Source organism: Amblyraja radiata, chromosome 34 (genome assembly GCF_010909765.2).
Source record: "Amblyraja radiata isolate CabotCenter1 chromosome 34, sAmbRad1.1.pri, whole genome shotgun sequence".
Classification (NCBI taxonomy): Eukaryota; Metazoa; Chordata; class Chondrichthyes; order Rajiformes; family Rajidae; genus Amblyraja; species Amblyraja radiata.
Window position 1 is genome coordinate 21,209,913 of NC_045989.1, and position 19,398 is coordinate 21,229,310.

At 44.0% G+C, this 19,398-nt stretch overlaps 1 protein-coding gene across 1 annotated transcript in view; it reads right to left on the bottom strand.

Moving 5' to 3' along the window:
• Positions 1–19,398, bottom strand: part of wdr72 (WD repeat domain 72) — a 132,131-nt gene that overhangs the window by 102,853 nt on the left and 9,880 nt on the right. The window contains exons 5-11 of the mRNA XM_033050108.1: positions 18,679–18,755; positions 17,747–17,866; positions 15,747–15,928; positions 14,711–14,813; positions 8,044–8,185; positions 5,116–5,361; positions 1,809–2,029 (exon numbers count right to left, since the gene is read on the bottom strand). Of these exons, the coding sequence (XP_032905999.1) occupies positions 1,809–2,029; positions 5,116–5,361; positions 8,044–8,185; positions 14,711–14,813; positions 15,747–15,928; positions 17,747–17,866; positions 18,679–18,755 (1,091 nt within the window). The remainder of the gene's footprint in view (positions 1–1,808; positions 2,030–5,115; positions 5,362–8,043; positions 8,186–14,710; positions 14,814–15,746; positions 15,929–17,746; positions 17,867–18,678; positions 18,756–19,398) is intronic.

The window sequence follows — 19,398 nt, forward strand, 5'->3', positions numbered from 1 at the left end:
TGTACGTTCTCCCCACGACCTGCTTGGGCTTTCTCCGAGATCTTTGGTTTTCTCCCACACTCCAAAGATGTACAAGTTTGTAGTTTAATTGGCTTGGTATAAGTGTAAATTGTCCCTAGCGTGTAGGATAGTGTTAATGTGTGGGGATAGCTGGTCGGCCCAGACTCGGTGGGCCGATGGGCCTGTTTCCGCGCTGTATCACTAAATTAAACTAACAGTAAACTTATCCTTGTTAAAGAGCATTGCTGCCTCGGTTAGCTGTGCCTCCAGGGATAACTCCAAGTCATCTTTACATTCTCCATGTGTCGTCTCACCGTGAGAGGTGGCAGTGCAGCCGGAGTGGGCGGTGGGTGTATGGAACAAGCTGCCAGAGGAGGTAGTTGAGGCTGGGACTATCCCATCGTTTAAGAAGCAGTTAGACGGGTACATGGATAGGACAGGTTTGGAGGGATATGGACCAAGCGCAGGCTGGTGGGACTAGTTTAGCTGGGACATGTTGGCCGGTGTGGGCAAGTTGGACTGAAGGGCCTGTTTAATCTATGACTCTATGAGAGTTTCCTGTCAGCACAGGGATGTCCGGACCTCGAAGGTACGAGGGCAGCTGAAGAACAATGAGAGGCAGGAATCGCACCACATGTCCCTACCCCCGCCCAGGTGAAGTGCGACCAATTACTGCCGCCCTACCGCGCCCCGACTGAAATGTGTCATCATAAAAATTAATCTGCAGTTGTCTCAGCTTGGCGAATACTGCGACGTTGGTGGTGAGGATTAAGGGCAGGGGCAGAGCAGGGTGATTAGAAAATGACTTCTGGGCTCAATGTGGATAAAGCTAAACATATGCAGAACCCTGCACTGGGACAAAGCTCTCATTACATTCGGCACTCTGCCAGAAAATATATTGATGTGGTCTTCTATATGTACATCCAGCTAGAAAATGATTATAAACACCCCATTACTGCATGCATTACATCCATTTAGAAGCTATTACAATGTTAAATACAATAATGAAAATGTTTAGTACATAACATTTTTATATCAACATCAATATCGTGACTTTACTTCAGCACTAAATCAATGGTTTATTAATGTCCCAGTATGTCAAAATGAAGCTAAGGACTCAATGGACAAGCGATCATTTACATGCAGCTTCTAATTACTTATAAGGATAGACACAAAATGCTGGAGTAACTCAGCGGGACAGACAGCATCCCTGGATAGAAGGAATAGGTGGCGTTTCTGGTCGAGACCCTTCTTCAGACCCGAAGGTGCAGGAGTGTAGTCAGCATATACTCTAATAGATGTTGTGTACCATATACTGACCTTTCTGTCCTGGGCCTCCTCCACTGTCAGAGTGAGGCCAAACTCAAATTGGAGGAGCAGCACCTCGTATTTCGCTTTGGGCAGATTGGGCAGTGGTATGAATTCTGATTTCTCTAACTTCAAGTAAACCTTGCTTTCCCTCCCCCATCCTCGTTCTCTGACTAGTTTCACTATCCTGATTAATTTTTTAATGTTTTCATGTGATGTTTTTTATGCCTCGTTGTCACCATCCCCACAGCCAACAATGAACCATTCTATATTTCCTAAAGCATCGTCTGCCTTGATCTGTCTTTTTCACACCTTACCCTTCCATTTATCTCATCCCCCTCTCCCCAGAACCTCTGTCTGAAGAAGGGTCTCGACCTGAAACATCACCCATTCCTTCTCTCCAGAGATGCTGCCTGTCCCGCTGAATTGCTCCAGCACTTTGTGTCTATCTTCGGTAAACCAGCATCTGCAGTTCCATCCTACACTTATCATTTACTTACACTGCATTCCTCTGGACACACGGACAGGTTCAGAACGGCCCCCGCGTGCAGGACAAATCTGTGCAGGACCTCCCCTTTGAACATGTCCCACGAGATCACGCACGAGTCTTCGTCTCCTGACACCAACCAGCTGGGGTCGAAGGTGGCAGATTTACTGTGCGGGTGGAGGAGGCAGGTCACTCGGCCACAGTGGCCCACCAGAATCCTGTGTGGCAACCAGGCTGCGAGGACAAACATTGGTCAGCAATGAGTTCCCATAGACATCACTATACAATGTAGAGATAAGCCCCCTTCGGCCCGAATGAGTCCCTGCCGAACATCAGGCACTAATCCTACACTGCTCCTGACTTCATTACATTCATTGATTGATACTTTGCTATCACATGTGACATGTCACAGTGAAATGCTTTGTTTTGTAAACCATGAACAAGGTATGCAAAGGGTCGCCACATATAGGGCGTCGACAACATTTCCAAATATTCATTATAGTCCCCAATGGTCTCTCTTTGTTTTCAGCCCCCCCGCCCCCCCCCCCCACCTCCCACTACATTCAACAGCAGCACAGTGTGGGCACGGTAGAGTTGCTGCCTTACAGCACCAGAGTCCTGGGTTCGATCCTGACTACGGGAGCTGTCTGTATGGAGCTTGTACATTCTCCCTGTGACCGCGTGAATTTTCTCTGGATGTTCCGGTTCCTCACACACTCTAAGGACTTGCGGGCTTAAACATTCGGCAGAGCTGGGTTGGAATTTTGTCAAAAAAAATGTCATAACTTGTGGGGCGTTTCAGGGACAGGGATTCTTCATTAAAATCTGAATTAAAAATAAATGTAATCAATTATTTATATAATAATATGAACAATACAAAACAATACCAATAAACCCACCATCATGATACAAAGCATAAAAAATATTCTTAAATACTGCATATTAAATAACTATATTACAATCCTTGTTAAGGATATCATTCTAACATTTTTTTTTCTTTCTTTTTTTTCTCATTAAAATCTGTTGGTGTTGGAACCATGTGGCTGGAGTTGAAGATGATTCAGATCACTTTTGCATCAGCCAAGTATGGGTGTGGGGTGACCAGGGATGGTCATTGTGAGAAGCAGACCCTTTGCTTTCAGGTGGCAATTGCCAGCAGTGGATCCACAGGTCGATATGACTGCAGTCGAACAACTATCCACGCCAGTAACATTGGCCCAATATGTTCACAATTCTTTGGACTTTTCTGTCAGGGAAGGTACTGCTGTTTGCCAGTTACAAATAACTTCAAAGTCTCCATTTTATTACTCCCTCTGGCAACAAACCTGTGCACCCTGCAAACATAAATCCTTTTATTCCTGACAATGTGAAGAAAATTCATTTAACAGGTCCCATGGCACACACAAGGATAAAAGAACCTCTGTTAAAGTTGTTGAATTAGGTTAGCACCTCATAGCCCCAAATAGGATGTTCACCGAGCATAGCAACACTGACAAGTCCTACATTTTCTGCCCCTTTCTGACTGCCTTTAAGATGGTGGTGATAAAGCTTTGGATTAGAGTCATAGAGCCATTCAGCACGGAAACATGCCCTTTGGCTCAACTTGGCCACGCCAACCAAAATGTCCCATCTATGCTAGTCCCACCTGCCTGCATTTGGTTAATATCCTTCTAAACTTGTGGGCAGTGGGCAGGTGCTATAGACCTGCACGGGAAGGTAGACGCTCCCACCCCCACGAGTCTCGGGTAGATGGGGCTCATCAGCCTGGGAAGGCAGTCCATCTAGGAGAGGGAAAACTCTGATTTAAAACCTCCACTGCCTTGTGGCCCTATCCAGTCATGGAAAAGAGAGGTTGGACAAACTTGGATTATTTTCTCTGGAGTGTTGGAAGTTGAAGGGAGACCTGATATAACTATATAAACTTATGAGGGGCATAGATGAGGTAGACAATCAGAACTTTTATCCAGATATAGAAATGTCAAAGAGTAGCCGGCAAAAAGTGGAGGGGCTAAGTTTAAAAGATTTTAGAAGTTTTTTTACGCAGAGAGTGGTGGGTGCCTGGAACACGGTGCAGGGGTGGTGGTGGGGGGCAGATACAATTAGTGATGTTTAAGAGGCTTTTAGAAAGAGCATGGATATGCAGGGAATGGCGTAATATGGATCAGAAGCAGGCAGAGAAGATTCATTTAACGACGTCATGTTCAACACAGACATTGTGGGCTGAAGGGCCTGTTCCTGTGCTGTACTATTGTATGTTCTTTGTCTAGCCTGTGATTCAGTAGACAGTTGTAAGCTTCTGATTCTGACGCAGATGCTAAGTGATATATGCCAATGATGGACTGAGTGTATATATGGGATTGCTGATGTCCTTGCAGAATGTCCAAAGCTGCAAAGAGTGCAGAGAAGATTTACGAGTATGTTGCCAGGACTCATGCTCCTGAGCTAAAGGGAGAGGTTGGGCAAGCTCGGACTTTATTACTTGGAGTGCAGGAGTCTGAGGGATGGTGTTATAGAGGTGTATAGAATCATGAGAATAGACAGAATGAATTGGCCTATTGCCAATCTGTGGTCTATCAGAGAAGGATCAATATTGGAAGTAAAGTGAGGGTAGGTTGTTTGAGAGGAATTAATTAAGGTGTTAAACTGAGAGCTCAAGGTAGATTAAGGCTAAGAAGCTAATCAGTGTAGGAATCAGGTGGTGGAAATCAATACATTTCAAAGTAAACTGAGATATTGAAGTAATCCAAAATAATCCAAAATAGATCACTCGTGATTGAATGGCGAAGTAAATGATGGGCTGAATGGCCTACCTCTGCTCCTAGAATATATGAACTACTGAATTTATTTTAAAATATAATAATATAACAAAACATAAGCTGTTGAGCAGGCGAGGACTCTGCTCCTTGGAGTGCAGGAGGATGAGGGGTGATCTTATAGAAGTGTACAAAACTGTGAGAGGAATAGATGGGGTAGATTGTGCACAGAGTCTCTTGCCCAGAGTAGGGTAATCAAGAACCAGAGGACATCGGTTTAAGGTGAGAGTAGAATGATTTAATAGGAACCTGAGGGGTAAAGTTTTTACACAAAAGGGTGGCGGGTTCATGGAACGAGCTACAGGAGGAGGTAGTTGAGGCAGGTACCATCGCAACATTTAAGAAACATTTACACAAATACGACAGGTTTGGAGGGATATGGGCCAAATGCAGGCAGGCGGGACTAGTGCAGATGGGACATGATGATCAGCGTGGGCAAGTTGGGCTGATGGACCTGTTTCCACGCTGTATGACTCTATGACTTTATAAAAGTAATAATAAAGGTACCTTTTAAGAAAAAATGTTCGACCAGGAGTTGGGCTCGTGCAGCCTGCAGACCCAAGGTGATTATTATCCGCCCATTTTCACATCCACAAACAAGTTTTTCAAGATTTGGAATATAAATACTGGCTGTGATCAAACCAGACGGAATCCCATTCACGTGTCCACCCAACTGGTCAGTTATTTCTTCTGTGGCCATCTTGTGCTGTTCAAATGCTCCTTGTAGGCTCAACGTTGCAACCATCTTAATCTCTAGAAGCGGTACATACAATAGGTACTATTATATAATATGGTACACAAATATAATACCTTTATCATGTATCTGTGCACTGTGGATGTGTAGGGGGGAATTGCAGATGCTGGTTCACACTGAAGATAGACACAAAATGCTGGAGTAACTCAGCGGGACAGGCAGCATCTCTGGAGAGAAGGAATGGGTGGCGTTTTGGGTCGAGACCTTTCTTGAATAATCGAAACCCTTCTTGAAGAGAGGATGGAAACGCGAGCAGGTGGGATTAGTGTAGATGGGACTTGTTGGTCGGCGTGGGCAAGGCGGGCCAAAGGGCCTGTTTCCATGCTGTATGACTATGATTCTATAACACACCCATCTCAAGAGTCACATCATCCCCTGTATCCTGACCCATAGATTACATGGGTTTACTAGGTGACTGGAAGACCCCAGCCCAGATTTCCACATGTACATAACAACACGTAAGTACTTAGTAACATGCATCATCAATGGAAATGTAGTCAGTGCTGGGCCCAAAATGATTTATCATGTACATAAATGATATTTGTAATGTGTCCAATGTCTTGAGGCTGGTTTTGTTTGCAGATGATACAAATATTTTTTGTTCTGGGGAAAATTTAAAACAGCTATTGGATAAAATAATAAAATAAATGGGTAAATTGAAAATATGGTTTGATAGGAATAAAATTTCATTAAATCTGAGTAAAACTAAAATAATGTTATTTGGTAATTGTAGAATAAATACACTAGTAAGTATAAAGATAAATGGGGTGGAAGTTGAAAGAGTGCATGAAAATAAATTTCTTGGGGTTATAATTGACGATAAAATAAGCTGGAAATCACATATTAAACATGTAAAATTAAAATTGTCAAAAAGTATCTCTGTATTATACAAAGCCAAGCAAGCTCTGGATTACAAATCACTCCGTATTCTTTATTGTTCATTAATTTTACCCTACTTAAATTATTGTGCAGAAGTCTGGGGTAATAACTATAAAAATTCGATACACTCATTAACCATGATGCAAAAAAGAGTAATTCGTATTATCCATAATGCTAAGTATCTGGGTCATACGAATCCATTATTTTTAGAGTCAAAATTATTAAAATTAGAAGATTTGGTTACATTCAAAACAGCTCAGATAATGTTTAGGGCCAAAAATAAAAATTTACCTGGAAACATTCAAAAATTATTTAACGAGCGTGTGGGGGGTTATAATTTAAGAGGAATATTTAACTTTAAGAAACAAAAAGTCCGTACGACTAGAAAAACCTTTTGTATTTCGGTTTGTGGAGTAGGAGTGTGGAATAAATTGAACGGGGAATTAAAGCAATGCACAAACATGAATCATTTTAAAATGATATATAAAAAAATAATTTTCAAGGGGTACAGGGATGGAGGGGATGGTTGACAAGTGGGGGTTAATGTTTATCTATTGCTTTACTATTGTTTACTTATGTTTGGGTACTTCAGATATGAAGTTTGTATGTGCATAATAGTTGTATGTATATATATATGTCTGTAGGTATTACGGGAAATTGCCTAGGGTAGTATTATTATTAGTAATTAATTGATTTTTAAATATGGTAGAAGTGTTGGGGAAAAGGGGTGAGATTTAATAAGTTATTCTTCTTCTCACTCCTTTTCGAGCTTGTACAGACACAGAGTTGGACATTGGAACTTTGATTTTGTTCTTCTCATTGCTTTGTAAATATTGATTGTAATGTCCAATTGTTTGATAATTTCGATTTTGTTACTATTAATGTCTTTAATGTCTTTACTTGTTCGGAATAAATAAATAAATAAATACATTTTATTTTTTTTTAAATGTCAATTTCCAGTTGCATACAATGAAAAATAATAACTAAACCATTGTATTTTCAGTTAGGTTTAATGAGCAGCAGCTAGTGAATAATACATCCTTGTTCTAAAGTTGACATTTCATTTATCTGAACATAATTGGTGCAGAGGAGATTTGCCTCAAAGTTGCCTGAATTGTCAGCTACAGGGAAAAGTTGGACAGACTTGGATTGTTTTTGCTGGAACGCCAGTGGTTGAGGGGAGACTTGATGGAGGTATACATAATTATGAGAGGCAGAGAATGTGTTTTGCAGGGTAGAAATGTCAAAGACTAGAAGACATGGCTAAAAGGTGTTATTAAGTTTAATAAACTAATAAGTTTAATGGAGATGTGCAGGGCAAGTTTTTTTAACACAGAGACTTGTGTGGAGCCTTGGAAGGCATTGCCAGGAGTGGTGATGGAGGTAGTTACAATAGTGCCATTTAAGAAGCTTTAGGATAGGCACTAGGAAGTTATTGGAATGGAGGAATATGGATCATGAAATCAATTTAACTTGGCATCATATTCAGCACAAACATTGTGGGCCGAAGGGCCCGTTCCTGTACTGTTCTATGTTCTATGTTCAATGTTCAATGATCAATGTTCTAATCTATAGCTGGATTCTCGAACAAATTGGGGAAAGAAATGTTGGTGTTGGTATTGGTACATTATTGTCACGTGTACCGAGATCCAGTGAAAAGCTTGTGTTCATGTGTTATGCAGTCAAACCAAATCATAGTATACATTGGAGCCACACACAAGTACAATAGATAGCGCAAAGAGCAAAAGGCCAGAGTTTCAAACATTGTTAATGAGTCGGGAGATGGCAGACTTTGCTTTTACCTTGGGGGGAGCCATCACGCGTGGCCATTGGAACATCGGGAATGTGCCACATGGAAACCTTCCCCGAAGCTTCACCACAGAAGAGAATCTTGTGAAAAGGCTCCTTACGTTCATTGATGTAAATCAGAATTGCCTGGAGAAACTAGAACGAGAGAACAAGAGAAATGTTCCCTTTAATATCATTTCCCAACGCTGATTTTGCCAGCTTTAGACTTTAGAGATACAGCGTGGAAACAGGCCCTTCAGACCACCAAAACCAGCGATCACCCTGCGTACTAGCACTGTCGTGCACACTTGGGACGATTTACAGAAGCCAATTAACCTACAGACCCGTATGTCTTTGGAGTGTGGGAGGAAAGCAGAGCACCCAGAGAAAACCCACAGTCAACCCAATTAGTACTGGCCAGATGATGTTTAGTTTAGAGATTTGTAATGTGAGGGGCACCCACACGGTCACAGGGAGAACGTGCAAACTCCACACAGACAGCACCCATAGTCAGGATCGAACCCGGGTCTCTCGTGCTGTAAGACAGTAACTCTACCACTGCCCCACTCTGCCGTTCTAACTTCTTTGGGATGTTTGTTTATCTTCCCGGTCCAAGTTTAAAATGCAATGACCTTTTCCAATTTAAATCAGGCAGAACTACTGGAAATATCCAACAGGTCAAGCAGCAACTGTAGGGAGACTTAAACACAGTTAGCTTTTCACTTCAATTATCTTTTGGCTCAGCTGACAAATGTTCAGAAGGAGTTTCAACAGTATAAAATATGTTCACTGTACATCTTGCTGAAACCTTTATCTAAATATTTCCAGTAATTTTCATTTACTTCATATTTCCAAAGTCTGCAGTATTTTACATTTGCAGCTTACCAACCCCCCCCCCCCCCCCCCCCCCCCCCCACCCCACCCCCTTCACCTGTATCCACCTATCACATGTAGGAAGGAACTGCAGATGCTGTTTTATACCAAAGATAGGCGCAAAATGCTGGAGTAACTCAGAGGATCAGGCAACATCTCTGATGAAAATGAATAGGTGATGTTTTGGGTCGGAACTCTTCTTCAGGCTGATTGTAGGGGGAAGCAACTGGAAGGAAGAAAAGACCAGATTTCTTGAAATCCTTTTACCTGCTGGGTATACAGGAAGAAAGCTGGAATTAGGGTAGATGGTTAATTGATGATCATCGTGGGCTCTTGTGCTGGCAGAATTCGGAAGGATTCCAACCCGAAACATTACTTATTCCTTTCTCCAGAGATGCTGCCTGACCCGCTGAGTTACTCCAGCATTTTGCGTCCATCCACCTATCACATGCCTGGCTTTGTCCCGGGCCTACCTTCCCTTTCCAGCTTTCTCCCACCTACTTCACCAGACCGATGAAGGGCCCCGACCCGAAACGTCACCTGATCAGTTCCGTCCCCAGATGCTGCCTGACCCATTGAGTTCCCCCAGCACTTTGTGTTTCGCATCGTAGCCAACTTTGTAAATTGAGAGGCTCTCTTAAAACATAACAGCCTATCGTTGAGTCAGTAAAGGAAAAGTAATGCTGGTAGGTTTGGGGCTGGATGGCTGCCCACTTTAAGTGGGGAGTTAATGAAACAGAATATGGTTAGTGTTCGAGATGATCCCACAGGGTGAGATTCAATCTTTGCTTGAAAGCGCCAGTGCTCAGTGGGAGAGAGGTGAATTCACAAATGAACTCCAGCCAACACTCTCCTCTGCACCTCGTAATTACTGATTTAAGTGCATTCCCAGAGGCTCAGCTGATTCCAACATTTTTAATTGCATCCCAGTGCCAAAGTCGGGATTGTGCACGGGTAAGGTGCCAAACGCTCTTCTCTCTAACAAAAGAAAGATAAAGATCTCTGTTTTTGGCTGGGAGGCTTAAACGTGACAATCGTCTCAGAACCCCTGTTAGAATTGGGTGCTTTTGTCTTGTAAATCATGATGTGAAATCACTCAAAAAGGGGGCATCTGTATTAAACAAAGTTCTCTGGCTGCTGTTTATTAGTGGAAATGTTAAGATCTTCTTCTTTCGTGTGGCATGCACAGCCTAAAGTTGTTGGACAACTTGTTCTATTTGATCTTCCGTTTGTGCACGTCGAGTTGATTGCATTAGTCGAAACAGGGCGGACCACGTGAAGGTTGCAATCTTCTACCCCAATGCTAAGATGAAAGGCATACATGCTGCAGTACTAGCGCAGGATCAGGCCCTTCAGTCCACAATGTCAGTGCCGAACATGAAGGCAAGTTAAACTAATCTCCTCTGCTCGCACATGATCCAGTCTGAAGAAGGGTCTCGACCCGCAATGTCACCCATTCATTCTCTCCAGAGATGCTGCCTGTACTGCTGTGTTTCTCCAGCATTTTGTGTCTATCCATATCCCTCCCTTCCCTGTACATCCACATGCCTATCTAAAAACCTCTTAAAGATATAGTTGTATCTGCTTTCACCCCGTTCCCGCCCCCCGGCTGTGTGTTCCAGGTACCCACCACTCTCTGTGTAAAGAAAACTTGCCCCACACACCTCCTTTAAATGTTGCCACTCTCAACTTAAAGCAATGCTCTCTTATCCTTGACATTCCATCCCGGGACAAAGTTTCTGACTGTCTCCCCTACCTATGTCTCTCTTCATTTTATATACTTGCATCTGATACAACTAGACTCTGACAATGCACTGCATCTCCATGTAACGGGACTAAATGATGAAATGTTCCAAATATGAAAATAAAATGATCTGTTACCTCAATCGTCATGTCGTATGATTTGGATATGATGGTTGTAGGTGTAAATGTACCTGTCAAAGGCCGTTCAGACTGCACTATTCTCAAGGACGGCACAGTGGTGCAGTAGTAGAGCTGCTGCCTTACAGCGCCGGAGATCCAGGTTCGATCCCGACTACGGGTGCTGTACGTACGGAGTTTGTACGTTCTCCCTGTGACAGCGTGGGTTTTCTCCGAGCTCTTCGGTTTCCTCACACCCTCCAGAGACGTACAGGTTTGTAGGTTAATTGTCTTGGTATAAATGTAAATTTTCCCTGAGTGTGTGTAGGATAGTGTTAATATTGGCACGGACTCGGTGGGCCGAAGGGCCTGTTTCCGCGCTGTGTCTCTAAACTAAACGAAACTAAATTTGGAAAAGTGGCTCATAGCAATGTCCAAATGATCTTTTAATTGACTGAGCTATGCTCTTACAGTTTACGTCATCTGAACTCTGAATTTATTGTGGCGTCTACGATATGTTTGGACTCCATTACTGTACACATTACAATTGTTACTGCTTTTGGCTACACTCACTCCACTCTCATCAGATCATAAAAATGTCTTTATAAAATATTTGCTCAAGCTATTAATCCCAGACAAAATATTCCACAAAGGCTTAAGCGGAGAGGCATACGTTTTCTGGCAGTAATGGAGGCAACGGGCATACAGTTAAGGATCAACAGGGGGCGCTGACCTGTGCGCGGCTGCCCAGCCAGCAGCTGTCTGTCTTTTCATCTTTTTTTTTATTTTTAGTTAGTTAAAGTGTTTTTGTTTCTGGAGTTCTAGACTTTTTTATGTGGGGGGTGGGGGGGGGAAGGGGGAAACTACCTTTCAGGGTCCCTACCTGGTCGGAGAGGCAGCTTTTCTCTGGGCTGCAGCTTCGACCCGTCCTCGCGGCCTACCAGCGGGGCCTGGAGCGGCGTTTCCTGTCGGGCACTGCCCAGAACCACGGCTTCGGCAGCGGCACAGCGCTGGAGCGCTATCGTGGAGCGGGCGATGCCTTGCCTGGGTCGCCGCGCTGGAGCTCCGGTGAGCTGAAGACCGCCGAGTAAAACATCGCGGAGCTGCGGGTCTGTGGAGCGACCAGCTGCGGGCGGCGGCGCCGAACTGTACATCGGGAGCCTGGGATCTCTAGATGAGATCGCCAGTTGTGGAGCTCCAACCAGCGCGGCCTTGTTGGCTTCGGAAGCCGCGGCCTCCAGTACGGAAGCGGCCGTTCCAGGGTTCCCAGGCCGCTGCGAGGATTCTCCCGACGCCGGAGCAACATCACCCGGCGAGAACGGCCAGGAACATCGGGCCTCCGTAGAGGCAACTGTGGAGGCCTCAATGGGCCCGACTATGGGTGAACTGGGGTTGGGGACTGGACATTATGCCTTCCCTCATGGTGGGAGCCATTGTGGGGGGATGTTCTTTATGTTTAAATCTCTTATTAATGTTATGTCTGTATTCTTTCTTTATGTGCTGCATTGGCAAGAAGCATTTCACTACACCTAGGTGTATGTGACCAATAAATAACCTTTGAACCTTTGAACCTTTGATACTGCCTAGTTGCATCACGGCCTGGCTCGGTAATGCCCGTTCAGGTGTCCTAAGTGGGACAGGGGCATAACTCAAATGCCCAGGAATGAAGGAGGCTGCAGAGAATGGTAGACATTGCCTGATCCATCACGGGCACTGACTTCCCCACCATCGAAGGGATCTATATGAGGCGCTATCTCAAAAAGGCAACCAATATCATCAAAGACCCACATCATCCTGGCCACACTCTCAACAAAGCCAACAGTTTTAAACCTGGGTTTTAGGATGGACGGTGATTTTAAACTAGATAAACAAATAGGCGCAGTGGTTAAGTCCAGCTTCTTTCACCTAAGGAAGCTGGCAAAGGTGAAGCCCATCCTCGAGCGGCAGCATTTTGAAACAGTAATCCATGCCTTTATTACATCTAGGCTGGATTACTGTAACGCACTCTACTCTGGAGTCGCACGAGCTTCATTGGCTCCTCCAGCTGGTTCAAAATGCTGCCGCTCGCCTTTTCACCGGAACTCGAAAGAGGGAGCACATTACGCCAATTTTGGCCTCCCTTCACTGGCTCCCAGTGCACTTTCGAGTTCATTTTAAAATTCTTTTATTTGTTTTCAAATCGTTGAATGGGCTCGCCACGCCTTACCTCTCTGAGCTGCTCCACCTATATGCTCCTGCCCGGTGCCTCAGGTCAGCTGATCAGCTGCTCCTTGAGGTACCAAGGTCTAAGCGGAAGCTCAGAGGGGATAGAGCCTTTTCTGTTGCTGCTCCGGCACTTTGGAACACCTTGCCGTTGCACGTCAGACAGGCCCCCTCACTGTCCATCTTCAAATCCTCCCTAAAAACTCATTTTTATTCTCTGGCTTTCGACACTGGCTGAGACATTGCTCCTGTTCTTAGTGCTTTTAATGTCTTTTAATTTTTACTGTTTTTAGTCCTTCGTTTTACGGTTTTTAATGGTTTGTAATAACGTTTTGTCCATGAGTTCTCATGTACAGCACTTTGTGGCAACTGCGGTTGTTTAAAGCGCTTTATAAATAAAGTTTATTATTATTATTATTATCAACTTACTGCTACCATTGGGAGGGAACTACAGGAACCTGAAAACCGTGACCTCCGGGTTCAAGAATAGCTTCTTCCCCCCCACCAATAAGTTCTTAGACATCATACCACACTATCCACTTCTTCATCAACTGTGATATTCTATGGGTAGGAAGGAACTGCAGATGCTGGTTTATACCGAAGATAGACACAAAATGCTGGAGTAACTCAGCGGGTCAGGCAATGGCTCTGGAGAATAAAGGAATAAGTGATGTTTCAGATCTGAAGAATGGGTCCGACCCTGTTCTTTTTCTCCACAGATGCTGCCTGACCCACTGATTTACTCCAGCATTTAGTGTTGATCTTCTACCAACTGTTTTTGACTGCACTGCAGACTTTGGTTTAGCACGCTATCATGGTATGGTTGCCAAGACGGATGGCACAATGGGCTAAGTGTTCGGCTGGCAACCGGAAGGTAGCTGGTTCGAATCCCGCTTGGAGTGCATACTGTCGTTGTGTCCTTGGGCAAGACACTTCACCCACCTTTGCCTGTGTGTGTGAATGTAATTATGTGAAGCACTTTGGGGTCAATGCAAGTTGACTAAAAATGTGCTATATAAATAAATAAATTTTTTTAAAAAATTTAAAAAAAAAGTATTAGTGTTATTAAATTATTATGTTATTGATTACTTTATATTTATTTGTGTTATTCATGTGATGGGCTTGGTAAGCTGTTCAAGTATAAATGACATTGCTTCCATTGCAGTACATGTCACAATTAAATACTTTTGATTCTTGACTCTTGAATGGCTGAGAATTTATAATTATACTGGTGTATTGGCCACAGTTTAAGGGGTTGGTCATTTAGAACGGAGATGAGGAAAAACGTTCACCCAGAGAGTTGTGAATCTGTAGAATTCTCTGCCTCAGAAGGCAGTGGAGGCCAATTCTCCGGCTTTCAAGAGAGAGTTAGATAGAGCTCTTAAAGATAGCGGAGTCAAGGGATATGGGAAGAAGGCAGGAACGGGGTGCTGATTGTGGATGATCAGCCATCAAACTTCTGGAGGAATTGGTCAGTCTGAAGATGGGCCCCAACCTGAAACGTCACCCATCCATGTTCTCCCGAGATTCTGCTTGACCCGCTGAAGTCTTCTCTCATCCACCGACATCCCTGAGAAAATAATGAGGCCCTTGGGTCACGACCTGAAATATCACCCATTCCTTCTCTCCAGAGATGCTGCCTCACCCGCTGAGTTACTCCAGCATTTTGTGTCTACCTTCGATCTTACCAGCATCTGCTGTTCTTTCTTACACATGAAATATTGAACGTTGAGAAATAGGCAGTACCTTACTGCTGGTATCACTGGATGTGTAGCACAGCAGGCGTGGTGCAACAGTCTCTGTTAACGAATGTTGACGGGAGGTAAAGATGCCCGTTCTGAACAAACTGCTGCAAAGACATTGAAGAGGGTTTGTGAACAAGTGCTGAGAACTTGTGCCAAGTGTGAACAAAGCCGGACACATTTACAACTTGTGTGAACGGTAAACAAACTAACGGGTGACTCTGGTGGGAGAAACGAGGACCAGAGATCACAGCCTCGGAATTAAAGGACGTTCCTTTGGGAAGGAGATGAGGAGGAGTTTCTTTAAGCAGAGGGTGGTGAATCTGTGGTATTCATTGCCACAGAAGGCAGTGGAGGCCAAGTCATTGGATATTTTTAAGGCAGAGATAGATAGGGCCCTGATTAGTACGGGTGTCAGGGGTTATGGGGAGAAGGCAGGAGAATGGGGTTGAGAGGGAGAGATAGATCTGCCATAATTGAATGGCGGAGTGGACTTGATGGACCGAATGGCCTAATTCTGCTCCTATTACTGAGGAACATGAACAAACCAAAGTTACATTCACCATTATTAATAGTAATGCATGTACACAGAATTCAATTCTGAAATGAGCCAGAAATATCACCAATCAAAGGCTTTTCAGATGAGACAACCCACATATCCCACACCACATTTACACAACAATAAACATCAATCCTTAAAATTAATTTTCAGCCACTCTAATCACACTAATTTTAAATGATCATTTTTGCCGACCTGAATATACTATTATTTGACACAGAGTATTATTGCTCATGTTAATAAAATGAACCGATTTTATTTCTGAACGGGTTTTATATTCTTCGCAACTGCGCCAGGAAGTCGTGGCCAATTACTCCTTGTCGTCAGACACCCACTGTGTGAGACAAGACTCACAGCTGCCAACTCCCTGACAACTGTCCGCTCTGTAAAGGCTTTGTCCGCGCCCCCTCTTTTTATCGCTTGGGTCACGCTGTGGTTTACATTGCAAAGTGAACGAGGCGTTTGAAGCTCAGTACCCTACCTGAGCTTATCGCGTGGCTTTCCCACCTGCGCCCACTTGTCAGGCAGCTGGTAAATGTAGCTGCGGCCACTCTCAGTCCAGACTATTATTTTGTTGGCGGCTAAAACTTCCCCACCGGCCCAGTGCTGACTGTCTTTGCTGCTGCCCAAACACAGCAATGAAAAGTCACAATAGTCAAAAACCTACAGGAGAGAGAAGAGAAAAAAATAAGACATCCATAAGAGAAATGTTAAGCCATAAGAGGGCGGCACGGTGGAGCAGCGGTAGATTTGCTGCAATACAGCTCCAGAGAACCGGGTTCGATCGGGTGCTGTCTGTACGGAGTTGGTACTTTCTCCCCGTGACCTGCGTGGGTTTTCTCCGAGATATTCGGTTTTCTCCCACACACGTACAGGTTTGTAGGTTAATTGTCTTTGTATAAATGTAAAATTGTCCCGAGTGTGCGTAGGATAGAGTTAGGGCGTAGGGATCGCTGGTCAGCATGGATCAGGAGGGCCGAGGGGCCTGTTTCCGTGCTGTATCTCTAAAATAAAATAAAACCTAGCAGAATAAGCAAAAACTGCATTTAATTTAGTTCACAGATACAGCGTGGAAACAGGCTCTACCGCCAACCACGTCGCCCATCAATCACCCATTCGCTATTTTATCCAACTTCCTCGTCCACTCCCTACATTCTAGGGCCAACGTTTACAAACCCGTATAATTCCTTCACCGATAATGTGGCCTAATTAATGGGGTCTGAGCCACGAACTTTCAGTTTAGTTGAGTTTGGAGATATAGTGTGGAAACTGACTCTTCAGTCCGTGCTGACCATACACTAGTTCTATCCTACCCACTAGGGACAAGGAACAGAAGCTGAATAAACCACAAACCCCACATCTTTGGAGTGCGGGAGGAAACCCATGCGGTCACAGAAAGAAAGGGCAAACCTGGATAGACAGCCCCCTTAGTCAAGAACGAACCCGGGTCTCTGGTGTTGTAAGGCAGCAAATCTACTGCTGCACCACCATGCTGCCCCATAACCTGGCCTAGTTAATTTAACTTAGTTTAGTTTAGACAACAAGTGCTGAAGTAACTCAGCAGGTCAGGCAGCAGCATCTCTGGATAAAAGGATGAGTGATGTTTCAGGCCGGAATCCTTCTTCAGACCCTGAAGAAAGGTCGAGGGCCGAAATGTCACCCATCCTTTTATCCAGAGATGCTACCTGACCCAATGAGTTACCACAGCATTTTGTGTCCATCTTCAGTATAAATCAGCACCTGCAGTTCCATTCCACACGTTTAGTTTAGTTTAGTTTTGTTCAGTTTAGTTTAGTTTAGTTTAGCTTACTGTCACGTGTGATGAGGTGCTGTGAAAAGCTTTTTTGTTTTAATGGAATTGATGGAGGCCGGCTAACAAGATTGCTTATCGCACTTTTCAGCACTTCCCATTAGATGTCACCGAGTAAATAAGGAACTGCAGATTCTGGTTTAAAAATACACCGAAACATAGAACCATAGAAAATAGGTGCAGGAGTAGGCCATTCGGCCCTTCGAGCCAGCACTGCCATTCAATATAATCATGGCTGATTATCCTAAATCAGTACCCCATTCCTGCTTTCTCCCCATATCGCTTGATTATGTTGGCCCTAAGAGCTATATCTAACTCTCTCTTGAAAACATCCAGTGAATTGGCCTCCACTGCCTTATGTGGCAGAGAATTACACAGATTCTCAACTCTCTGGGTGAAAAAGTTTTTTCTCATCTCAGTTCTAATTGGCCTACCCCTTAAACTTCTTAAACTGTGACCCCCTGGTCCTGGACTACCCCCAACGTCGGGAACATTTAAAAATAAAACCCATTTTTGCCTTTAAACATTATTGTAAAACAGTAAAACATCCAGTGAATTGGCCTCCAATTCAGATAGACACAAAAAGCTGGAGTTGAGTTGCCGCTGTCCTGCTGAGTTACTGCGGCTTTTTTTGTGTCTACCAAGTGCTCTCAGCCTGACATAAAACATACCTTCCAGCAGTCAGCACAAACCACCAAGAGCAACCGCTCTGTGTAGGTACAAAAGCAGACAGATTGACAATCGAAGCACTGAAGTGACTTGGACTCTGATTCAGAGACATTCTCTCTGGCCTGCAAAATACATTAAACGTTATCAGAACAGGCAAAGAACTTCCTGCGTTGTAGGAAAAAAAACATAGAAACATAGAAAAATAGGTGCAGGGGTAGGTCTTTCGGCCCTTCGAGCCAGCACTGCCATTCAATATGATCATGGCTGATCATCTAAAATCAGTACGTCATTCTTGCTTTTTCGCCATATCTCCTGATTCCTTTAGCCCGAAGTGCTAAATCTAACTCTTCTTTAAAACATCCATTGAATTGGCCTCCACTGCCTTCTGTGGCAGAGAATTCCACAGGTTCACTACTCTCTGGGTGAAAAAGTTTTTCCTCATCTTTGTCCTAAATGGCCTGCCCCTTATTCTTAAACTGTGACCCCTGGTTCTGGACTCCCCCAACATTGGGAACATTTCCCCTGCATCTAGACTGTCCAATCCTTTTAAGAATTTTATATGTTTCGAAAAGATGCCCTCTCATCCTTCTAAACTCCAGTGAATACAAGCCCAGTCGATCCATTCTTTCATCATATGTCAGTCTCGCCATCCCGGGAATTAACCTGGTGAGCCTACGCTGCACTCCCTCAATAGCAATAATGTCCTTCCTCAAATGAGGAGACCAAAACTGCACACAATACTCCAGGTGCGGTCTCACTAGGGCCCTGTACAACTGCATTCGGACCTCCTTGCTCCTAAACTCAAATCCTCTCGCATTGAAGGCCAACAAGCCATTAGCTTTCTTCACTGCCTGCTGTACCTGCATGCTTACTTTCGGTAATAGAAAGATGAATTTCTGCAGTTCCAGAGACCCTTTTCCCATGATGAACTGACCTGAACCCCATTGACAGATGATGACAGATCCCACACCTTGAGCTCTCCTGTCACTGAAATGCCAACCAGCGAATCCTCTGCAAAATATAGAGATGCTTTTAAGTAACAAAAAGATTAATAGCACTCAAAAGAGACGGAGGTTCAAAAGTGTAATTCAGTATAGTGTCAGGACATGTGTTTTAGTGATTGGATTGAATGTACACCAAACCAAGCCTACAATTAATCTAATCTTTAAAACATATGTGCAAAACACTGCAAGAGGTAACATTTTTACTCAGACCAAAGCAATTTTATTTGTTTTCTGTTTAAGAAAGAACTGCAGATGCTGGAAAAATCGAAGGTAGACAAAAATGCTGGAGAAACTCAGCGGGTGAGGCAGCATTTATGGAGAGAAGGAATAGGCGATGTTTCGGATCGAGACCCGGCAGTCAAAGATGCTTCAACTTGTGGTTCTTTTAGATAGGGGTACACAGCATGGAAATAGGCCCTTTGGCCCATTAAGTTCATGCTGACCATCAACTACCCATTACACTAATCCTACATTAATTAATTTAATCCAACTTTATTCTCTCCACGCCAAGATTCTACCATTCACCCAGATTCACCCAGACGACAGATGGCACTATGGGCTAAGTGTTCGGCTGGCAACCGGAAGGTTCTTTAGTAACTTGTCAGTTTCTTTGTTGAACTAAATTCACTTCACCCACCTTTGCCTGTGTG